At 40.7% G+C, this 22,419-nt stretch overlaps 1 protein-coding gene across 1 annotated transcript in view; it reads left to right on the forward strand.

Annotated features, from left to right (window-relative positions):
- The first annotated feature begins 487 nt into the window (after positions 1 to 487).
- The window catches only part of xxylt1 (xyloside xylosyltransferase 1), a 176,680-nt gene continuing 154,748 nt past the window's right edge, over positions 488 to 22,419 (forward strand). The window contains exon 1 of the mRNA XM_060834774.1: positions 488 to 1,066. Within this exon, the coding sequence (XP_060690757.1) occupies positions 569 to 1,066 (498 nt within the window). The 5' untranslated portion in view covers positions 488 to 568. The remainder of the gene's footprint in view (positions 1,067 to 22,419) is intronic.

Raw genomic sequence — 22,419 nt, forward strand, 5'->3', positions numbered from 1 at the left:
ATTTGAATTCAATATTTAAAAAAAATCTAATGAAGACCATGAGACCACTGTCATTTGTCAGTGAAAGGAAGCAAACTAGCCCAGCCAGTGATGCCCACACTCCAAGAAAGATTTTTAAAATTGAGAGGGTCAATCTCCTAATGCTTCCAGCTCCCCTGGTCATTTTTCCCTGGCCATAGAAGCTCCCCTGGTCATTTCTCTCCAGCCGTGGAACCTCCCCTGGCCATTTTCCTCTGGCCATGGAAACTCCCCTGGTCATTTCTCTCCGCCTCTCGCAACTTCCCTGGTCATTTCCCTCCGCCAGTGGAAGCTTCCCCTGGTCATTTACCTCTGGCCGTGGAAGCTCCCCTGGTCATTTCCTGAAAGCTCTCGTTGCTTCTCATTGGCGGCTGCAGTTCTCATTGCCGCTACATCACGGCTGGGGGCTCCTGGGATTGGCTGCTGCTGGAAGGAGCCTGCCCCTTCCACCTATCGGCTTCGCCATGGTGTTTCGCTGGTGGACGAGCTGCAAATAGATTTCAGCTTGTCCCGGAGGCGCAACAGCTGGGAGCTGCACGGTCCGGGAACAATGGGATTGTGCAGGAAGATTGTCCAGAGTAAGGCCTCCTTCCGTTCCTACCACTTCGGGCTGCTGTTGGTCGCTGCGTTGGCAGTGTTTGCCTTTTACTACTTAGGATCCAACCATGAAAATTTTTCCAGCACCACCCGGAGAATGAAGGAAAATCAGGCAGGAAAGAGTTCACAGGGCGACACTCAGTTGACAGCTAACCTCAGTGGGAAGAAAGCGGCAGAATCTCAAGGAAGTGCCCCCTTTGCTAACAGCGAGCCTGAGGACACAGCGGGGAAGCAGGCGGTGCAGTTTCATGCTCTGATGATGTTTACCAAGGTGGACAAAAACTACGGTCTCCAAGAGAAATTTACGGTTGCCATCAAGTCGATGGTCAAACATGCAGTGTTCGAGGATGATGAGGTACTCTGTCTGCATTTTGTTGCTGATGTCCCCAGCAAGAAGATAGGAGAACCACTTCTACAGCAACTGATGCAAATCGCTCCCTTCAAATATCAGGTACCACGCTGTATCTTGCTCTCTCGCTCTGTCCAATTACTTCGGCAGTAACAGTGTGCTATTTCTCTTCGTTTTATTATGTTTTAGAGTGTATATAGTTTTGAATGGAATTCTGTTAGATTCAGCAATAAATCTGTAAAATTTATGTGATTTATGTAAAATTGGTTTAGAAGGATTTATAATGCAATGCTGAGCCTGAAAATACTGAAATCACACCATTTCATGTCTCTGAGGGAAGTTTGCAGTTGTTGCATGGCCACTTCAGCATACCCAACGATATTGCCTGGTCTTTATTCTGTGGGCGCATTTGTGCCCAGAGGTTCTTGGGGAAGGAGCAGGTGGTTTCTGTGGTAATTGTACCAGATGGTCACTGCTGGCATTTTATGGTATTTGCTACTTTTACCAATGTGTGGTACTAGTGAGGTTCGTCTAAGGTAGTTTGCTTCTGAGTGGGCCTTTTTAGTAGTTAGTCTATGATGTATCCTCTTTCACTACCTATCGAATAGAGCTTAGATGGAATTAGAAAAGAGCTGTTAGGTTGCAAGAGAGCAGTAAGTATAACTACATTTGGAGGTGCCGGTGTTGGACTGGGCTGTACAAAGTTAAAAATCACACAACACTAGGTTATAGTCCAACAGGTTTATTTGGAAGCACTAGCTTTTGGACCGCTACTCCTTCAGGTGGTTTGACAGAACAGCGCTGCGAAAGCTAGTACTTCCAAATAAACCTGTTTGACTATAACCTGGTGTTGTGTGATTTTTGACTTTGTACATTTGGTCAGGTATAGCTATTGGAACTTTAGGGAGTTAGTGCAAATTTATCTGGTCCCTCGTAAAGCTAGAGCAGAACTTCTGGTCTCAACTCTGATTGTATATGACATTATTAAAAAGGGTGGAGCCAGTGTGACATGAACATTAACCCCTTCAGCTCCATTAGCTTACACAACATCTCTATTTTCTTCCCATTGCTAACCTAATCACACACATGCAATCGCATATAATCTGTGACTTCACAAATGCAGGTAGTATGGTTGTTCCACATTTTTCTCAGAATGTAGCTTTGTTGGAACTTGGGGGACTTGTTTGAGAATTAATGAACATGGTTAATCTGTGAGTAATTTCTTTGGAGAAAGATCTTTTATGTCTTGGACATCCGCTGAGGAGATTTTCTGTGTTGATGTTGGTTAATTTCCATTAACCTCCTGAAGTTCTTTCACAGAGGAATTACTATTTTCTAACTTTGATATTGCCCATGGTATCATGAATGTTACTCATTGAAAGATAGCTATTTGATGAAACAAGCTATTTCTTCCTTGCCATAGCTAGAGAATTTGTGATTATAAGAGATCTGTTTTTTTTTCTCAGTATCCTAGAAGCTTAAACCAGATAATTTTTTTTTGACTCTGTCCTATGTCTGTGGACATGGATCTAACTCCTTTCGAGACATATATATGTTGATCAAGCTAGATGTGAGTTTGTATAATTGGTGAAGTAATTACATTCACACTGTTGTGTTGCTTGTTCACCCAAGACTATCTTTTTCACCGGCATTGGCAATACTGCTAAATTAAGTTGGTTACCAAAGTATTCTGCTTGTGAACAACATTAAAGATTCCTGAAAGAGCTCAAGTGGGTTTCAGCGCTCATTTTTGCTTTCAGTATTTGCTGCTTCTTGCAAACTTTGCAGAGATTTAGCTTCAGATCTGCCTTCAGTGATGACAAGTGTTTACCAAATATGACAATCCAGTATCTGCAGATTTCGCAATATGTGACAAGATCTCTGTCGTCTTTTTGTGATTTTTAGCTGCTACTCCATTGATGGAGCCCTGGCTGTACACCTAATCATGCTTAATTCTGCTGTGTCCCTCCCAGAATGTCTCCCCAAGGACAAGTTGGAAAAACCAATCTCTTGTCATACACTAGTAAGCCTTTCTTGATCTCAAAATGCTGTCCGTGATCCAAGTATGTGTTCAAGCTAACTTCCTGGATTATTGGTCTGGCCATCCTTCAACACAATACTGCCAAATGGTAGTGCAGTTTTCATCACTCTTCTGGTTTTGTTGAGTTTGGTTGAGTCTCTCTTAGTTTTCCAGTTCCTGTTTCTTCTTGGCCCTTTGACATTTTTTATACCTTTGTATGTAATCTGAGCAGATTCTTCTTTTTGGTCTAGGAAGCCCAAGAATGGTCCCTTGTTTAGTTGGTTAAAAACAGTTAGTTGCTGGACCAGCTGTTCTCTTGGAGCTAGTGGGACCCCTTCTGATCTCTGAGGAAGTGAAGGTCCAAGCATGTTGGTTCAAAAGCAAGGAGTGTTGGTTGCAAACTGTGTACATATTTTCAATTAGCTCACACTCCTATGTGTTGCAGTGTAATTTGTAGCATTCTTATGCTCTGAACATTTATTCCACCAACATATAGTCTCATCTCTGGAGCTGTAACTTCTGCTTCTTCAGCCATGGTAACAAGTCTGATCAGATAGTGATTTTGGCTCGAGTATCAAGATAAATTCAGTACACTGTCCAGAGTCATAAATAACTTCTGTGGATTCTGGATTATTGAGAACATCAATTTACCCTTAAATGCTTTCATTTTCTTTGACGTAGGTGATTTCTGTAACCTACTAAGATCTTTGCTGTGAAATTTCTTCTTTTCTGCAGCTCTGTAATTGGGTGTCACTTATGCACTTAATATTTGATTTTGAGTCTATGCTATATCTTAAGAAGTCACGCCTCCACAAAGTCCAATCTTGTGTTTCTGTGCAGTCCATCTCTGACCTCGAATTTACTTGGAAGTATTAAATCTTTTTCCACTTCTTCTCAATATGCTGTTTAATCTTATTACCATGAAAGCTGTTTTAATTCTTGTAATCATTGAAAGCTGTCCCTTAAGCATATCAACTTACAGAATCCCTACAGTGTGGAAACAGGCCCTTTGGCCCAACAAGTCCATACTGACCCTCCGAAGAGTAACGCAACCAGATCTGTTCCCCTTCCTATTACTCTACATTTATCCCTGACTATTACACCTAACCTACACATCCCTGAACACTAGTGGCAATTTAGTATGACCAATACATCTAAACTGCACGTTTTTGGACTGTGGGAAGAAACCGGAGCACCCAGAGGAAACCCACGGAGACATGGGGAGAACTCCACACAGACAGTTGCCCAAGGTTGGAATCGAACCAAACTCCCTGGCGCTGTGATGCAGTAGTGCTAACCACTGAGCCACCATGCCAACTTGAATTCACATCTGCCATTATCAAAAGTTACTGTAGAGCTTGCTGGAATTTGTGCAGTATTTCCTTTATTTGCTGGTATCTATGCTCTTCAGAATTTTGTTTGCCACAATCATATTCACCCCTCAACCTTCTCTGCTCTGAAGAAAACAATTCCAATCTGAACCCTTGATTCCCTTCGTAGCTGAATTGCTTCAGGCTTGCATCTCCTCTGCATCCCCATGAGTGCAATTGCATTCCTCCTATAAAATGGCAACCAGAATTGCACATAGTATTCCAACTGTGGCCTAACTATTGTTATACACAGCTTCATCATAATCTTCTTGCTCTTGTAATCAATGCCTTTATGTATAAAGTATCCATGTGCCTTAATAACCACCTTATCTACTCGTCATGCTGCCTTTACTTATCTATGCACATGTACACCAAGGTCATACTGATTAGTCTATGCTTCCGAGGCTCTGACCATTCAATATGTACTCCCTTACTGTTAGTCCTCTTCAAAATGCATCATCTCACATTTTTAAGTTTTAGAAGTGCAGCTGATTTTTTCTCTTTCTCTAGCCTACACTGTTTCCTAGACATTTTTAAGCAGTATAAATTAAACCATAAAATTATAAAGAATTACTAAAGGATTAATTGAAAGAAAAGACAAATAGATTTCATTGCTGGCAAATGTTAGGCCACACTTTGGTTGTAAAATACACTTTTTGGTGAAAGGCTAAAAATACCAGCAGTCCAAAGAGACTTTGGATCCATGTGCGTGGATCATTAAAATGTCAGAGAATGAAACAAAACATGAAAAAGGCTGTTCAAATGTTAGCCTTTATATCCAGAGGATTACAGTACAAGGAGATGCGAACGATGTTCCCTTTAAAAGGTCATTGTTGAACTCAGCTAGTTTTTTCAGTGTGTGCTATCTTAAAATTTAATTTCCTTGGTTACTCAACTCATCAACATGGTATCAGGCCAATGGTGTACCTTTTAGGCTGCTGCGTGCCCACACATACCTGCGGCTTAGCAACAACAGCTGACACTTTACTACCTCCTTCATTCTGACTGATGTTCAATGATAAGGCATAGACGTATGAAAATGCTGTACCTCTTAATAAATGCACCACTTTTGATTCATTTTTGAATTTTGAAGTTAAGATTAATAAATCTTCATTTTGTAAAGAGGAACCTATGTTATCTTGCTCTATCAATGCAGCTTCTCATAAACAGACTGAGTCTCTAATGATTCAGCCTGCAGATTTTATATATGAAAGAAATAATGTGCACAGAACCAACAATTAGCCTGTGATGTGGGAGTTCACCACTCTCTACTGCATCTTCTGAAAAGGGGGTACACCATTATATCCAATTAAAAACTGGCAAATGGAATTATTTGCAAACATAAAAATACATTAAGTTTAGAATGAATGTGAAGAATTGACAGTAATAGAGAAACTCAGCAAATTTGGTAGAGTTTCTTCAGCATTTTATGTTTTTATTTCAAGTTGCAGTATTTTGATTTTTAAGAACTGACACTGCATGTTCTTAAATGCAATATTCCTTGAAGAGATGTGCTCATGATATTCTCACCATATCACACATTTGACCTTGTAATGTAAAACTCTTCATCTAATTGAGCTCTGTCCTTTTGCAGCATGAAACACCATGGGAAGTGCGCTATCTCCATCTGAACTGTTTAGCTTGATTCCAGACACCCAAGTGCCTGTGATTGTAGTATACAGATGTAAAATACCTGGAAGTGCAAGAAAAGTTCATTGAATTCTTCAGTACTACACGACCCATATCTCATATTTACGTTAAGGAAGCTAATGTATTACAGCATCGTCGTTACAAATCATCAGTATGCCTTGTCACCTCACATCACGGTGGCTATGTAGTAGTAAGCTCCAGTATTTGCTTATAAAAGAATTTTTGTTGAAGATTAGACTAACTCTGAGTCTTAAAACATTTGGAAGACCAACCACAATAAGTTTTTACATGTGTGCAGATCCACAACTTCAATAACTAGGAAGCAGACACATCTCCTGCCAAATGTGAAGACTTACCAAGTTGGAAACCTTCTATCTCCTTTACAAAAATATAAGTAAATGGAGTGTCAGCCTGGTTCTTGCCATGAAAGCTGAGGCACAGCTATTAAAACACTTGTTACAGGTTTAAAACTAACATCAGCAATCAAATGATAGTGTCAGTTCAACTACATAGGACGCAACATTCGGTAAAACAACATTTCAATTACTAAAAAGTGATTCTATAAGCTGGAGAAGCATAGATGCTTGCAGTGGTTGTTGTGCCATTTTGTCGTAAGAGATCTCCTCTCAAGATCATTTAAAAGATTTCTTGTTATTGGCAAGCAGTGGATCTGCCAATTAATTACACATGGGCTTTCTGAGGGTGATATAAAATTGTCCAGACAAGATCTGGACCCATTCTGAAGAAGGCTCACTGGACCCGAGTTGTTAACTCTGCTTTCTCTCCCCTCCTGCAAGATCGGGAGTAAACCTGAGAACCAGCTTAAGGTACAAAGCAACTACATGTTAACAGACTTTAATTCATGTTGTACAGGCACAAACCCCGAGAGTCTATTGATTCTGCAAGTGCATGAGTGTGACCGCTTTGAAGAAGAACTCTTGGAGAGGCTAATCCAGTTAGTAATCACCTCTACTTAAGTCAAAGCCCTCTGCAAAGATTTTCTGGGTAAGAGAAAAGGGCACTTCATTGATACTTAGATGAGATCCTGAAGATCCAGTTTCCTGAAGAAGGGCTCATGCCTGAAACGTCGATTCTCCTGCTCCTTGGATGCTGCCTGACCTGCTGTGCTTTCCCAGCAACACATTTTCAGCTCTGATCTCCAGCATCTGCAGTCCTCACTTTCTCCTATTTCGATGAGATGTCAGGCCACCATTAGTTACAGGCACAGGGTGCAGCCAATGCTGTTCATATGGTCAGCAGTACGCACAGACCAAGCTAGAATGTCATTAATACCTACTCTGAGGTTGTCTGGCATTTCTTCACATCTGCAAAACATGTGATACCAAAGGGCATTAAGTCAAATGGGGAGCACATCAGTTTCCAAACTCCCACACTGCACCCTAGAGTAAGACCCATGCAACCAACAAGGTGGTACACACCTCAACGCTGGCAGCATGGGTAGCTGTCCAAACATACACAATGTATCAGTGATATGAATGACCAACAATCTAAAAAACAACATTTAGAAAATGACGTGGCATGTGATGCAATAACTTTAGTCTCTCAGACTCTATCTTACTGAGCTCTGTCCTTTTGCAGCATGATGTCTGAATTTCTTTGTTAGATCCCAGACATGTAACTGCTCAACTACTGAATAGTTTTACTCCAGCTACTGAGTAACCTTGTCATATGGCAGGAAGCAATTCCATCATGGCCTCCACACATTACTATTGAGATAACCCAGCTGACACCCAACGCGTTCATTGTTTCTGCGTCACTGAGGGCTTACTCAGTGCTCATGTTCCTGGAATGTTTCCCAGTTGATTAATATCTGTAATAAAGCAAATGCACATTTGAACTCTGTTCTATTCAAATGCCAAAATGTAGAGCTGGGGCAGGACTGCCCAGAGGTTTTCATTGACCAACCTCCAGGAGCAACACAGTCATGCATAAAGGAACAACATGCAATGAAGCTTGAAGTAGCAATGTGCTGTCATGCATGAAGGAGCAACGCATTGTCAGATGCAAAGTGCAAGGCAATTTGTGTTACTCTGGTTCAGAACCTGAGCACTGATATGTCTGTAATTGGAAGTGACCTGCAGACTGGAGAGCTTAGCTGGGTCTCGCTGGTTTAGGTTGGCTGAAAGGGCTATAATCTGTGCCCCAATGGCAGCCTCCCTCAGGACAGCAGAATTGTAAACCTAAGGCAAGGCATGCGCAAGTTGAGCACCTTCAGCATCTTCTGTTAGAGGATGGAGCCAAGTCATTGCTGAGAGCTGTTGAATCCATCCAAGGCCAGGTCACCAACCCCTGTCACAATGCCAGGGAAATGAGGAAGCTGCCTCCACATTTTCTGAGGCAGCAAAGGAGCATTGCATTGAAGTGCCTGAGAATACAGGCACTACTTTGATTTTAGAACTGAAGGGTTCACAAAAGTGATGCTATGCAGATACAGCCTGTTTGTGCTTAGCTAGGATTATTGTGCTATACAATAAGATTAGTTTGTATACAAAACTGTTAGTTCCACCAGCAACAGTTAATACTCTAGTCAGTAATCCTACTCTTGGTGATTTTGCACAATTGTACAATGTTGCTGTTTCTTGTCATCAAAGTATGGTCTGAGAGCTTTTGCATCCATATGGTAAGTCCATCAGGGCCTTGGAGATCATTGTCTGAACGTTTGCTGGATCCAGTTATTCCTTGCAATAATGTTTCCTAGGAGGACATTATTCAGATAAGCTGGCCATCCCCATGGTTACCCATACCACTATGCATACTGACAAGTTCCCCCTCTGTCCCCGTCCCATTCCTTTCCCATGGACTGCTCCTTCCTCCTTCAATAAGATCAGTCCTTCCACTGTTTCTGCATTCTCAAGGGCCACGCCTAATTACTCGGCTGTATTATGAAGGATAACAAGAGACTGTGACCACTCGGAAGGTCCTATTGTATACTGCAGAGCATCACCAAAGAAAGTATACCTTGATCAGATCAGTGAACTCGACACTCGGTGTACTTGGCTCTCACTGTAGCACATTTGTAGCTCTCATAGAGAGGTGAGAATTAATTTCCTCAGAGGATCACCCTCGTGCCCTGGAATTCATCTGCAGTCTTGGGTTTGGAATGGAAGAGCTGAGTCGAAGTTCATTGGCAGAGAGTAACTATATCCTGACAGCTACCAGGAAAGTGTACATGCTGGAATAAGCACTAAATGTTTGTTTAAATAAATCAACAGAAAATATGTTTTATAACAGGAGTAGTCAGTTATAGGTCAAATAAAGTTAAACAATATTTGCTAACTGATCCCTTGTGGTGACTTGTAGTTATTTAGTTTTACATTTCATGAACAGATGCAGGGGCATGTGAGGCTGTTTGCTTGGAATGTATTATGTGATGTATGCTATCATGTTCCGGTCCTTCCATGTCCTGCGCTGCCCATAATAAAAAGCATTGAAAAATGAATCTGTGTCATTTTGTGTTTAAATTTCTCATATTTTTGGGCTTGCTGTTGGTAGCATTGTATCTGACTTCAACTATTCAATACATTTTAGTCATGTTCTTATTATAATGTATAATAGAAGTTGGCAACTATCTCAATGATTTAGGAATACAAAACTAGCATTTTAGATTGGATTAGATTAGATTACTTACAGTGTGGAAACAGGCCCTGTCAACTCAAAGTATCTCAAAGCATAACATTTAACATAACAATCACTGCCATTCAGTCATTATTGTTGTGAAGATGTGGGTGTACCTTTTAAGAGAGTTAAAAGCAGCAGCACTACTGGACATAACGCCAAGTGTTCTCAAGAAGGCAGCAACGTAACACTGGGTCGAACAATTCGATTAGTTCATTGCCTGGAGACACCAACAAATTCTAATTTGGCCAATCAGTTTGAATTATGTCCAGAAAAGATATCAAACTCCAATCCAGTTTGAATTGAGTATATTGACAATCTTAAAAGCCAATAACATAATCTGATGCTCGGGGATATAAGACCGGGGGGAAATTGAAAAGTTGGGAGGAGAAGTGCTAAGTCCTAGCATGTACCAGACTGCTTGAAAAAAAATCTCTCTTAAAAGTATCTTTTCGATCAGTAGCCTGTGATACAGAAATTCCTAACAAGGGGAAAAGAAGACATGGGAAGACAAGAACCTACAGCTGCCTGGTTTTGAAAAAAGAAGTGTGGTTTTGTAAGTCTTATTTGGGAGTTTATTGGACTAGTATCATAGGAGGGAAGGTAAAAGATAGGTTAAAGAAAGAAAGAAATTATAGGTAGTGGTTAGTTAATTATTCACTGTTATGCTTTAAGAAATAAAGTTGTTAATTTTTACTTTGCATAGTTCTCGGCCACTCAAAACTTTACAGATTACTGCAGGGGATAAATCTTTTCTGTGTCGCTGGTTTTAAATTAAGAAGGCGAGTTTACCCCTTGTCGTAACAGGTTGGGAGCTCGGATCCGTGATTTGAACTGTTTTTGACCGATTTGAATAGATTTGGGAGTACGAAAAGTCCCAGCAGATTTAAACGCTTGCAGGTTAGTTCCAAGATCTTTAAATAAAATGCAAGTGAGGCAATTTGTTTAATTTCGGTGACTTGCGTTTGATTAAATTAAAAGTGAGAGAACTGGCTCTTAAAATTGCTAAAGAGGTTCTGGGATTTGAAGATGATTCTCAAATTCACCAAAAAAGTTTAGAAGGAAAGAGAAAGTCCATACTTTTAGAATTAGCAAATAAGTTAGATTTGGGTTTAACCAAGGACAGAAATAAAGCTGAAAGTGTAAAGGGGCTACTGAAACACTTAAGTGTGTCGGAGAAACAGACAAGTGCAATAGCGGTAGAAAAACTTAAATTACAATTGAGGAACATAGAGTTAGAAGATAAACAAAGAGAGAGAGAAAGAGAAAGTAAGTTCTTGGCTGAGTAAAAACAGAGAGAAGAAAGGGGAAGAGAGAACTTGAACTTGAGAAGTTGCAACTTAGCAAAGTCAAGTTAACAGGATGAGATTAAAAGAGAAGGTAGTGATATATATATAAATATGTCAAAACTCTGCCACATTTTGGGAAAGATGTTGAAGCCTTTACTAATTTGAAAAATTGGCTAGGCAGATGAGTGGTCTGAGGATTTATGGGTAATACTAGTTCAGACAAATTGGTAGACAGAACTAGTGAGGTGTTTGCCACACTGTCTGATGAGGTGTCAAGAGATTATGAAGAGGTTAAACAGGCTATTTTAAGTGCTTATGAATTGGTACCAGAAGCATATAGGCACCGGTTCAGAAACACAAGGAAGGAACCAGGTCAGACTTATGTTGAGTTTGAAAGAATTAAACGTAGTCATTTTGATCGATAGGTGCATGCTTTGAAAGCAAGTAGGACATTTGAGGCTCTCGGAGATTATTCTGCTGGTGGAGTTTAAAAACTCACTTCCAGAGCTAATAAGAATTCACGTGGAGGAACAGAAAGTTCAGGAAGTGAGGAGGGCAGCAGAATTAGCAGATTAATACATGTTGGTGCGTAAGACAAGCTTCCAGCCAGAATTTTGTCCTGTGAGGAATAGAAGTTGGGTGAAGGGGAGAGCCTAGACTACTAAACCAAGAATAGAGAGTACTAGTAAGACTTTACCACAGGATAAAAATAGCCCAAGAGGGTGGAAAGGAGGTGAAAGGCATCAGGTGTTTCAACTGTGGTAAAGTGGGGCACGTAAAGAGATAGTGGTCGTTAAAGAAAGGCACTATGGGAAAAGATGTGATAAAAGAAGTGGTTAGTTAATTATTCTCAGTTATGCTTTAAGAAATAAAGTTGTTAATTTTTACCTTACATAGTTCTCGGCCACTCAAATATTTACAGATTACTGCACAGGATAAACCTTTTCTATGTTGCTGGTTTTAAATTAAGCAGGAGATTTTACCCTGTGTCATAAAATTATGATAAGTAATAATCCATCGCATCAATAGCAATGAGTGGAATAAATAGGTCATTCTGTTTGTGGTAGTTTTGGTTGAGTGAAGAATGCTGACCAGAGCAAACCCAGAATAGAATATGGATGCTCGTTGATTGTGCTCGCTACAAAATCTTGGCAATGGAATCATTATGCATGCACCATCTGGCAGATCACTGTGAGCAGAAAAGCAACTACATAGAGTTTTGGTGACAAGAAATCTTTGGATCTCTTCCGAATGGAGTGATATGTGGCAAAGAGTCTGATTCCTGAGAGGTTCCACTGAGAAGTGTATGGAAAATGCTTTGTTATTTTTCTTCATTCACAGGATGTAGCTAATGCTGATAAATAGCATAATTGCTCTATCCTACCACTCAGTTCAAGAGATACCCAAAATCATGAGGAGCACGGATAAGGTGAATAGTCGAGCTCTAATCTCACTGTCCTAAACTGAATTGCTTGCTGCACCATTTGAGAAGGATAAACACATTGCTGTGAATCTGATGTGGCATGTCCAGCAAACAAGGGAAGGTTGGCAGGTTCCCCTTCTTAATGGATGTTTTTGCATTACACTTTTTTTTGGCCATTATATCTCCTGAAGCCAAATATGCAAATGTGTCCTGACTTTTATTGCGTCTTGCTGAGTTGGCATTGTTTTCCCCATTGGCTGGGAATATGATGTTGCTGCCCCCTAATGGCTGGGCCTAAGCCATTCAGTGCTGCTGGCTGTTGTGCCTGGAGTCACAGGGAACAGGAAATTGTCTCCAGAAGAGATTTAGTATTTCATAGGCCAAATTGACTGACCGACAAACAAACAGCGCAAGACCGAGACAGTCTGACTACAGGAATACAAAGGAATCCTGAGGCTGAAATCACAAAATAAAAAGACAGCCTTGCTGGACACAACAAAATGAAAGAGTTAGCTAAGCTAAATCAACAGAGCCAGATTTTGAAATAACCAAATGGCACATCATTGCAAATAGTCGACATTTTGCAGGTGTACCATCACAAAACACACTCTAAAGATCATGGGTATAATGTGTGTAACTGAACAGACAAAGATGGGATTAGCTAGAATAACAAACAGCAGTTAATATGAGAACTGTTGGTTATATATTTGCTAAATTGGGTAACTCAAAATGTACATGATAGTGCTTGCAATTTTTTTTATCAAAAGGAGGATTTCCAATTGAAATGCAGTCCAAAGTCCTTTCTAGTTTGCTGTAGTCATGTGACATCTATTATGAAGCTTGCAGGCAGACATCTTGCATTCAATTCATAAAGACCTGGTGTCTGTAAGCAATGCCTTTGCAATAAATTGACCCAAGTTCATGCCATTACATTGATTTATGTGCAAATGTCATCATCAAAGATTGCAGCAGCTACTGGAATGAAAAGGTATCTCTGCTTTTTCACAACATAATATAGTCTGAAAGCATAAAAAGCATTTTATAAGGTACAACAAGGAAGGTTACTTCACAAGATAAGGGCTCATGGACTTTGTTGTGATTATTTAGCATGGATAGAAAGTTGGTCAACCAAGAGAAATGAGAGATCAGCAATAAATGGGCATTTCTCAATTGACAAGCTCTGAAAGTGGAATTGCAGGTTAGACAAGGCAATGAAGAAGGCATTTGGCTCACCTGACTTCATTGGTGAATGCATAGGAGTTGGGACATGTTGCGACTGTAATTGGATTGAATTGAATTGAATTGAATTTATTGTCACGTGTACTGAAGCACAGTGAAAAGCTTGGTTTTGTAAGCAATACAGCAGATCACAGCGTTAAGTAGCAGGGACAGCGGATAATAGATAAACAGCAGCAAAAACAAAAACACAGGTATGGGCAAATGTTAAGAGTTTGAGTTCATTCAGTATTCTAATAACAGTAGGGTAGAAACTGTCGTGAAAACCGGCTGGTGCATGTGTTCAGGCTTCTGTACTTGCTCCCCAATAGTAGAGATTGTAGAAAAGCATTGCCAGGGTGTGATGGATATTTGAGAATGTTGGCAGCCTGTCCTTGACAGTGGGCCTAGTAGATGGATTCTATAGATGGGAGGTTTGCCTTTGTGATTGTCCGGGCTGAGTTCACCACTCTTTGTAACCGTCTCCGATCTTGAATGGTACAGTTGCCATACCAGGTAGTGATACATCCAGACAGAATGTTCTCTATGGCACACCTATAAAAGTTGGCAAGGGTATTCACCATCATGCCAAATTTTCTCAGCTGACTGAGGAAGAAGAGATGTTGTTATGCCTTGGTAACCAGTGCATCCACATGAAGAGTCCAAGAAAGCTTGTTGTGGATGACCACTCCCAGGAGCTTGACACTCTCCACTCTTTCCACCTCTGTGTTGTTAAGGTGTAGGGGGGCATGAGTAACATCCCGCCCTAAGTCAATAATGAGTTCCTTGGTTTTGCTGGCATCGAGAGCTAGGTTGTTCTCAATGCACCATTTTTCCAGGTCTTCCACTTCCCATCTGTAGTCCATTTTGTCGCCATCTGAGATTCGACCGACTATGGTAGTGCCATCAGTGAACTTGTAAATGGCATTAACCTGGTATTTGGTGATGCAGCCATGGGTATACAGTGAGTACAGTAGGGGGCTGAGTATGCATCCTTGGGGGGGCTCCAGTGAGGATGAAAAATTGTCCCCAGTCTTCACTGATTGTGGCCTGTGGGTCAGGAAACTGAGGATCCAGTTGCAGAGAGTGGGACTTAGTCCGAGATCGCTAAGTTTAGTAATCAGTCTCGAGGGAATAATAGTGTTGAAGGCTGAACTGTAGTCAATGAGTAGGATTCTTATGTAGCTGTTCTTGGTGTTCAAAGTGTTCTAAGGAGGAGTAAAGGGCAGGTGATATGGCATCTGACATGGATCTGTTGGTCCAATAGGCAAATTGGAGTGGGTCAAGAGTAGTGGGGAGGCTGGAGTTGACTAATGCCATGACCAGCCTTTCAAAGCACTTTATGACCACCAAAGTTAGGGTCATTGGGTGGTGGTCATTGAGACATGCTGCCTGAGTCTTCTTGGGCACAGGGATGCTGTTGGCCCTCGTAAAACAGGCAGGGACAGTGGCCTGCTGCAGGCAGAGGTTGAAGATGTCCAGGAAGACCTCTGCCAGTTGATCTGCGCATGCTCTGAGTGCACAGCCTGGTACTCGTCTGGTCCCATCGCTTACCTTAGATTCACACAAAGGAAAACTGATCTGACCTCTGATGCAGTGACTATTGGGATATGTTCGTCAGGATTAAAAGACCCCTCGAAAATAGTCATTATAACATGGTAAAATTTAGCATTTAGTTTGAGAGTGCGCAACTATGTCGGAAACAACAGTACTCAACTACAATAAGGCAAATTACAAAGAAATGAGGACATAGTTGGTTGAGTGGACTGGGAAAGGAATTTAACAGAAAACCCGAACTAGGGCAGATATCTAAGAAAATGGTTCTTGATTCACCACACAGATATATCCCAGTGAGGAAGATGAATTCTGAATTGGAAATAAATTGACCACTGGAACCTTTGGTCAAGAGCTATTGGTTCATTTGTTGGTTCATTCAATCAACATGAGAATCTAGGGTTATAGGAACAAGGTGCGTATCATGGTTAATGAAGGGAGTTGAGGATAGTATCAAATTGAAAGCAAAAACAGGGAATGAGGCAAAGGTTAGTGGTAAACTAGATGATTGAGAAAGCTTTAAATGTCAACAAAAGATGACAAATAAAAAGAATAAAGTGGAAGAAAATAAACTATAAGGGGAAACTGATCAGCCTTGTAAAAAACACAGCAAGAGCTTTTTAAAATATATAGATAGGAAGAGAGAGGTCAAAGTGAACATACGATTCTTTGAAAACGGGGCTGGAGAAATAATTATGGAGAACCAGGAATTGTTAGAGGAGTTGAATGAATAGTTTGCATCAGTATTCACGGTAGAAAACATTCATAGTTTTCTAAAATACTAAACAGATGATGTTGGGAGGCAAGTTAACACAATAAGTATCATAAGAGAGAAAGTATTAGCAGGATTAATAAGGCTAATGGCTAATACATCACCTGGACTTGATGGGTTGTGTCCGAGGATGCAAAAGCAAGTAGTTACAGAATTAGTGGATGCACTGGTAATAATCTTCCAAGAATCCTTAGATTCTGAAAAGCTCCAGAGGATTGGAAACCTGCCAAAGTAACACCCATTTTCAAAAAGGGAGACAAAGTGGGTAATTGTATGCAAATTAGCTTAACATAGGTTATTGGAAATATTTTAGTCTATTATAAAATATATAACAGCAGAGCAGTTAGAAATATATAATACAATTAAGAAGACGCAACATGACTTCATGAACGGGAAATCATACCTGATGATAAATTTAGTGGAATTCTTTAACAAGATAACAAGCAGAATCAAGAAAAAGGGAACCAGTCGATGTAATATACATGTATTTGAATTTCCAAAAGTCATTTGGTAAGGTCTTCTCATAAGGTTTCTTAACAAGAGCTGATTGTGTTGGGGTAATATCAACATGGAAAGAGGATTGGCTAACTAATATAAGATAGACAGTTGGGACAAAGGGGCATTTTCAGGATGGCACACTGCAACTTTTGGAATGCTACAGATGTTAGTGCTGGGACCATAATTATTGCCATATATATTTTAATGGCTTGGATGAGGAAAGTGAATATACTATCACCGGGTTTATGAATGATAAGATTGGAAGGCACGCAGTGAGAAAGACACAAAGAGTCTGGAGAGACATATAAACAAGTTAACCGAATGGGCAAAAACTTGGCAGATGAATGTAACGTGGGAAAGTGTGAAGTTATGCATTTTGGCAGGAAGAATAGAGAAGCTGAATATTCTTTAATGCAAAGAGACTGCAGAAAACAACAGCACACGGGGAACTTTGGACATGAATCAGGTAAACACTTGCATCAAAATTCAGTGGGTGAGAGAAAGACAAAAAAAATGTTGATCGTTATTTCACAGATAATGGAATATAAAAGTAGGCAAGTTTCACTAAAACTATAAAAGGTGCTAGTGAGACCACACCTGGAATTCTGTGAATAGTTTGCATCCTCTTATCTAAGGAAAGATATACTGACAATGGAAGCAGTCCAGAGAAGGTTCAGCATATTCTTACTAATACAGAGATTTTTGTGTGAGAGAGGTTAAATAGTTTGATGTTGTTTCTCTTTGTCGAAGAGCCTAGGACCAGAGGGCATAATATCAGAGTAAGGGTATCAGCTATTTAAAAAAGATGAGGAATTTCTTCTTTCTGAGAATAGTGGATTTGTGGAATCTTTCACCACTTATCAAGGTTGGTTCATTCTGTAGGTTCACAGTTGACACAGATTTTTAATTAGTTTGGGCATCCATGATTATAGAGAACAGGTGGAAAAGTGGGGTCATCCAATAACTCGATCAAGAGTGGAGCTACTCAATGGGTCAAATGGCTCACTTCTGCTCATATATCTTAAGCTCTTATATAACTACTGTGTGGGTGAAAAGTCTCTGGGTAGAACAACTTTTTTAATGTCGATTAACTCATTTTTCCAAACTCACTATATGTTTCCAAATGACTTGTCATTGTCCATGTCATCCCAGGGCTGGGAAAATAATGTACCTCACTTTTCAAATTTGCAAGATATTTTTGCACATGTCTCTGTATTGTTCATGTTGCTCAAATGGCTATGAAAGTTTCCCAATTGTCTGTAAAGGTTGCAGGGAGTCACTTCAGGACACTGTGTAGTTCCTAATCCTGGGGAGTTTTTGAATGAACCGTGTACATTGTCCTCAATTAAGCTGTAATATCCAAGCCTGTTATTTAGTTCATCGTCAAAGAACCTGGCATGGACTGGTGGGCCAGATGTTCTGTTTCTGTGCTGCATACTCTTTGTCAACATATCTGCTACAGGACACGTGCATAGCCTTGAATTAGCAACATGAATTAAGAGATCTGTTTAGCTCTAAGCAATGAGGACTGTCATGAGTTTTATTAGAAATAGAATGATTAGATGCATTTCGTACTGTACTCGGCCTCTGCTGCCATTTTTTTTCTCTTCCTTTGTACATTTGGATAGCAGTTTTGGTAATATTTCTGCTTTATATTTTCTTCAGACCCATGTTGCTTTTCTTGTCTCATTTACAATGTTCTTTTAACTTGCACCATCACTTCTGTCATTTAAACTGTTCTCCCCTCCACTACATCACAAGTGCTCACTTTCATTCCTTCTGCCCAATCTTTTCCTGTTTAGAACTTGTTTTCTGGGCCGCTCAATGGTTAGCACTGTTACCTCACAGTGACAGAGGCCCAGGTTTGATTCTAGATTTGGGTGGCTGTCTGTGTGAGTTTGCACATTCTCCCTGTGTTTGTGAGAGTTTCCTCCAGGTAGCCTGGTTTTCTCCCATAGTCCAAAGATTTGCAGGTGAGATAGATTGATCATGCTAAATTGCCCACAGTTTCAGGGATGTGGATTTGGATGGGATACTGTCTGGAGGGTTGCTGTACACTGGATAGGCTGAATGGCCTGCTTCCCCACTATAGGGGTTCTATGATTTGTTTAAAATTGACTGCAGCTCTCCTTTTTCTCATTCTGACAAAAGGTCATAGAGCTGAAATATCGCCACCTTTAATGCATTTCTCTTTACTCCTCCCCATATGAATGGTCCGCTGGACTATGGTGCTGTGGTCAGTTTATCTTCTTTATAGCCTTTAACCACATCCACACTGGAAGCAAGAACCACATTCCCTATTGGACACGGGCACTGGATGAAGCTCCTTCAAAATTAAATTCTGGGTGAATTGCAGTTGTCCCTGACCATAACTAAATTGATGCTATTAATCTCAGGAGTGCAATATACAGAGTCCAGATGCCCTTCTCTGATTGTTGCAGTTTGGACTGTCAACAAAGTTCCTCGAGCAGCCAATACTTGGTGCAAATGTGGTCACCGTGGTTCACACCAGCATCCACATATGACAACAGAAACACATTCCCTTTAACTGTTGTTTTCCCTATATTCTTTAACTGTAATAATGTCCCTGATTTAAACAACTTAACTAATCAGAAAAAAAATCCACAAATTGCATACCAATTTTCTTGTGATGACACACTTGAGCTTTGATAGGTAGTGACAAGTTGAAGTGACTCTGCTTCCAATTTTTATCTCCTGCTGCCACTGCCCTTCTCCCATAGCTTCATTCTTCTTTATCTATTTTCTGCTTGGGTGGACAGAGTAAATGTTGAGGAGCATTAGCTTGCTTTCTGTTTGGAAGGATCAGCATTTTTTGTTTTTGCTCAGGGGTAAAATCCATACCTGGGAAAGCTTTTGTTTCTCAGTTTACACAGGGTCTGGTGGAAGGTAGATGTATAAAACAGTTTCTCATGAAGAAAGGAGATACTTTAGGAATCAAATTACCTCAGAGTAAGAAATTTTAGTTTGAACATTCTGGTTAAAACTCTGAAAGTATAATTCAAAATTGAGAAAATCTAAGCACAGTTGTATGATTAATTAGGGAAGCACTTAACAAACACTCAAGAACAGGAATTGAAATGATCATCCTGTTAGGAGATTTCTATAGGCTTCCAAATAGTTCCAGAAATGTCGAGGAAATGATGGCAAAAGTAGTTCTGGATAAGAATAAGAGTAACAGGGTAGTTGTTATGGGGGACTTTAAATTTCCAACTATTGACTGGAGATACTATAGTTTGAGTACTTCAGATGCGTCAGTTTTTGTCCAGTGTGTGAGGATGGTTTCTTGACACAGTATGTGGACCAGCCAACAAGGGGTGAGGCCTCATTGGATTTGGTACTGAGTAATGAACCTGGCCCGATGTTGGAATTGGAGGTAGGTGAGCACTTTAGTAATCGTGACCACAATTCGGTTGTGTTTACTTTAGCGATGGAAAGGGATAGGTATATAATGCAGGGCAAGGGTTTTACTGGAGGAAAAGCAATTATGATGCAATTAGGCAAGATTTAGCATCCAATCGATGGGAAAAGAAACTGCAGGAGATGGGCACAGTTGAAATGTGGAGCTTATTCAAGGAACAGCTACTGCATGTCCTTGATAAGTATGTATCTGTCAGGCAGGGAGGAAGTGGTAGAGCAAGAGAGCTGTGGTTTACTAAAGAAGTTGAATCTCTCGTCAAGGAGGCTTATGTTAGGATGAACATGAAGGCTCAGTTAGGGTGCTTGAGAGTTACAAGTTAGCCAGGAAAGACCTAAAGAGAGAACTAAGAAGAACTGGGAGGGGACATGAGAAGTCATTGGCAGGTAGAATCAAGGAAAACCATAAAGCTTCCTATAGGTAAATCAAGAATAAAAATATGACTGGAGAAAGATTAGGGCCAATCAAGGACAGTAGTGGTAGTTGTGAGTGGAGTCCAAGGAGATAGGGAAAGCATTGAATTAATATTTTTCATTGTCTTTTTACAGAGTGAATACCAATGTTGTCAAGGAGAATTCTGAATTAAAGCAACTAGATGAGACGGGATTGATGTTTTCAAGGTGGAGGTGTTAGCAATTCCGTAAAGTGTGAAAATAAATAAGTCCACAGGGCCGGAAGGGATTTATCCTACGATTCTCAGGGAAACCAGGGAGGAGATTGCAGAGCCTTTGGCTTTGATCTTTTTGTTGTGATTGTGTACAGGAATAGTACCAGAATACTGGAGGATAGCTAGTGTCCCCTTGTTCAAGAAGGGGAATAGAGACAACCCTGGTAATTGTATACCAGTGAGCATTACTTCAGTTGTGAGTAAAGTGTTGGAAAAGGTTATTAAAAGATGGGATTTATAATCTTCCAGAGAGGAGAATACATTAAGGATAGTCAATACGGTTTTGTGAAGGGTAGGCCATGCCTCACAAACCTTACCCTTGGATGAGGGTAAAGCGGTTGATCTGTATATGGATTTCACAAAGGTGTTTGATAAGGTTCCCCACATAGGCTGTTGCACAAAATACGGAGGCATGGGATTGAGGTGATTTAGCAGTTTGGATCAGAAGATGGTTGGCTGGAAGAAGACAGAGGGTGGTGGTCGATGGGAAATGCTCATCATGGAGTCCAGTTACTAATGATGTACCATAAGGATCTGTTTTGGGACCACTGCTGTTTGTTATTTTTATAAATGACATGGTTGAGGGCATAGAAAATGGGTTAGTAAATTTGCAGATGACACTAAAGTCGGTGGGGTTGTGGACAATGTTGAAGGATGTTGCAGGCTACAGAGGGGCAGAATTGGGCTGCAAGGTGGCAAATAGAGTTTAATGTGGAAAGGTGTGTGTGATTCACTTTGGAAGGGGCAACAAGAATGCAGAGTACTGGGCTAATCGTTAGATTCTTGGCAGTGTAGATGAGCAGAGAGATCTTGGTGTTCATGTATATAGATCCCTGAAAGTTGCCTGTCAGGTTGATAGATTTGTTAAGAAGGCCTATGGTATGTTAGCTTTTATTAGAGAGGGAGCCACAAAGTCATGCTGCAGCTGTACAAAAGTCTGGTGCGGCCTCACTTGGAGTATTGCATACAGTTCTGGTCACCGTAATTTCAGAAGCTTGTGGAAGCTTTGGAGAGGGTTCAGAGGAGATTTATTAGGATGTTGCCTGGTATGAAGGGAAGGTCTAATGAGGAAAAGCTGAAGGACTTGAGGCTGTTTTCGTTAGAGAGAAGAAGGTTGAGAGGTGACTTAATTGAGACATGCAAGATAATCAGAGGGTTAGAGAGGGTAGACGTTGAGAGCCTTGTTCCTCAGATAGTGATGGCTAGCCTGAGAGGACATAGCTTTAAATTGAGGGGTGATAGATATAGGACAGATGTCAGAGGTAGTTTCTTTACTCAGAGTAGTAGGGCGTGAAACGCACTTCTTGCTACAGTTGAAGACTCGCCAAATTCAAGGCATTTAAATGGTCTTTGGATAGACATATGGATGAAAATGAACTAGTGTAGGTTAGGTGGGCTTCAGACATGGTCGGTGCAACATCGAGGGCTGAAGGGCCTGTACTGCACTGTAAAACTCTGACTTTCGGAATAGGTGTTAGCTCTCCACTGAAATTCTGCTTAAAGCGAGCATAGAAGGTGTTGAGGCGATCTGGGAGGGATATGTCATCATCTGCTATCTTGCACTGTCTCTTTTTAGAACCTGTGACGTGAGGCCACTTTTAGAATACTGCATTCAATTCTGGTCGCCCTGCTATAGGAAGGGTGTTGTTAAACTTGAAAAGATTCAGCAAAGATTTGCAAAGGTGTTGCTGGGACTGGCGTGTTTGAGCCATAGGGAGAGGTTGAATAGGGAATGGCTTTTTTTCCCCTAGAGTGTCGGAGACCGAGGGGTGATCTCATAGAGGTTTATAAAATCATGAGGAGCATGCATCGAGTCAATGGCTTTTTCCCAGGTTAGGGGAGCGAAAACTAGAGGACATAGGTTTAAGGTGAGAGGGAAAACTTTTAAAAGGAACCTGAAAGGCAAATATTTCACGCAGAGGGTG

The sequence above is a fragment of the Hemiscyllium ocellatum genome, chromosome 13 (genome assembly GCF_020745735.1).
Source record: "Hemiscyllium ocellatum isolate sHemOce1 chromosome 13, sHemOce1.pat.X.cur, whole genome shotgun sequence".
NCBI lineage: Eukaryota > Metazoa > Chordata > Chondrichthyes > Orectolobiformes > Hemiscylliidae > Hemiscyllium > Hemiscyllium ocellatum.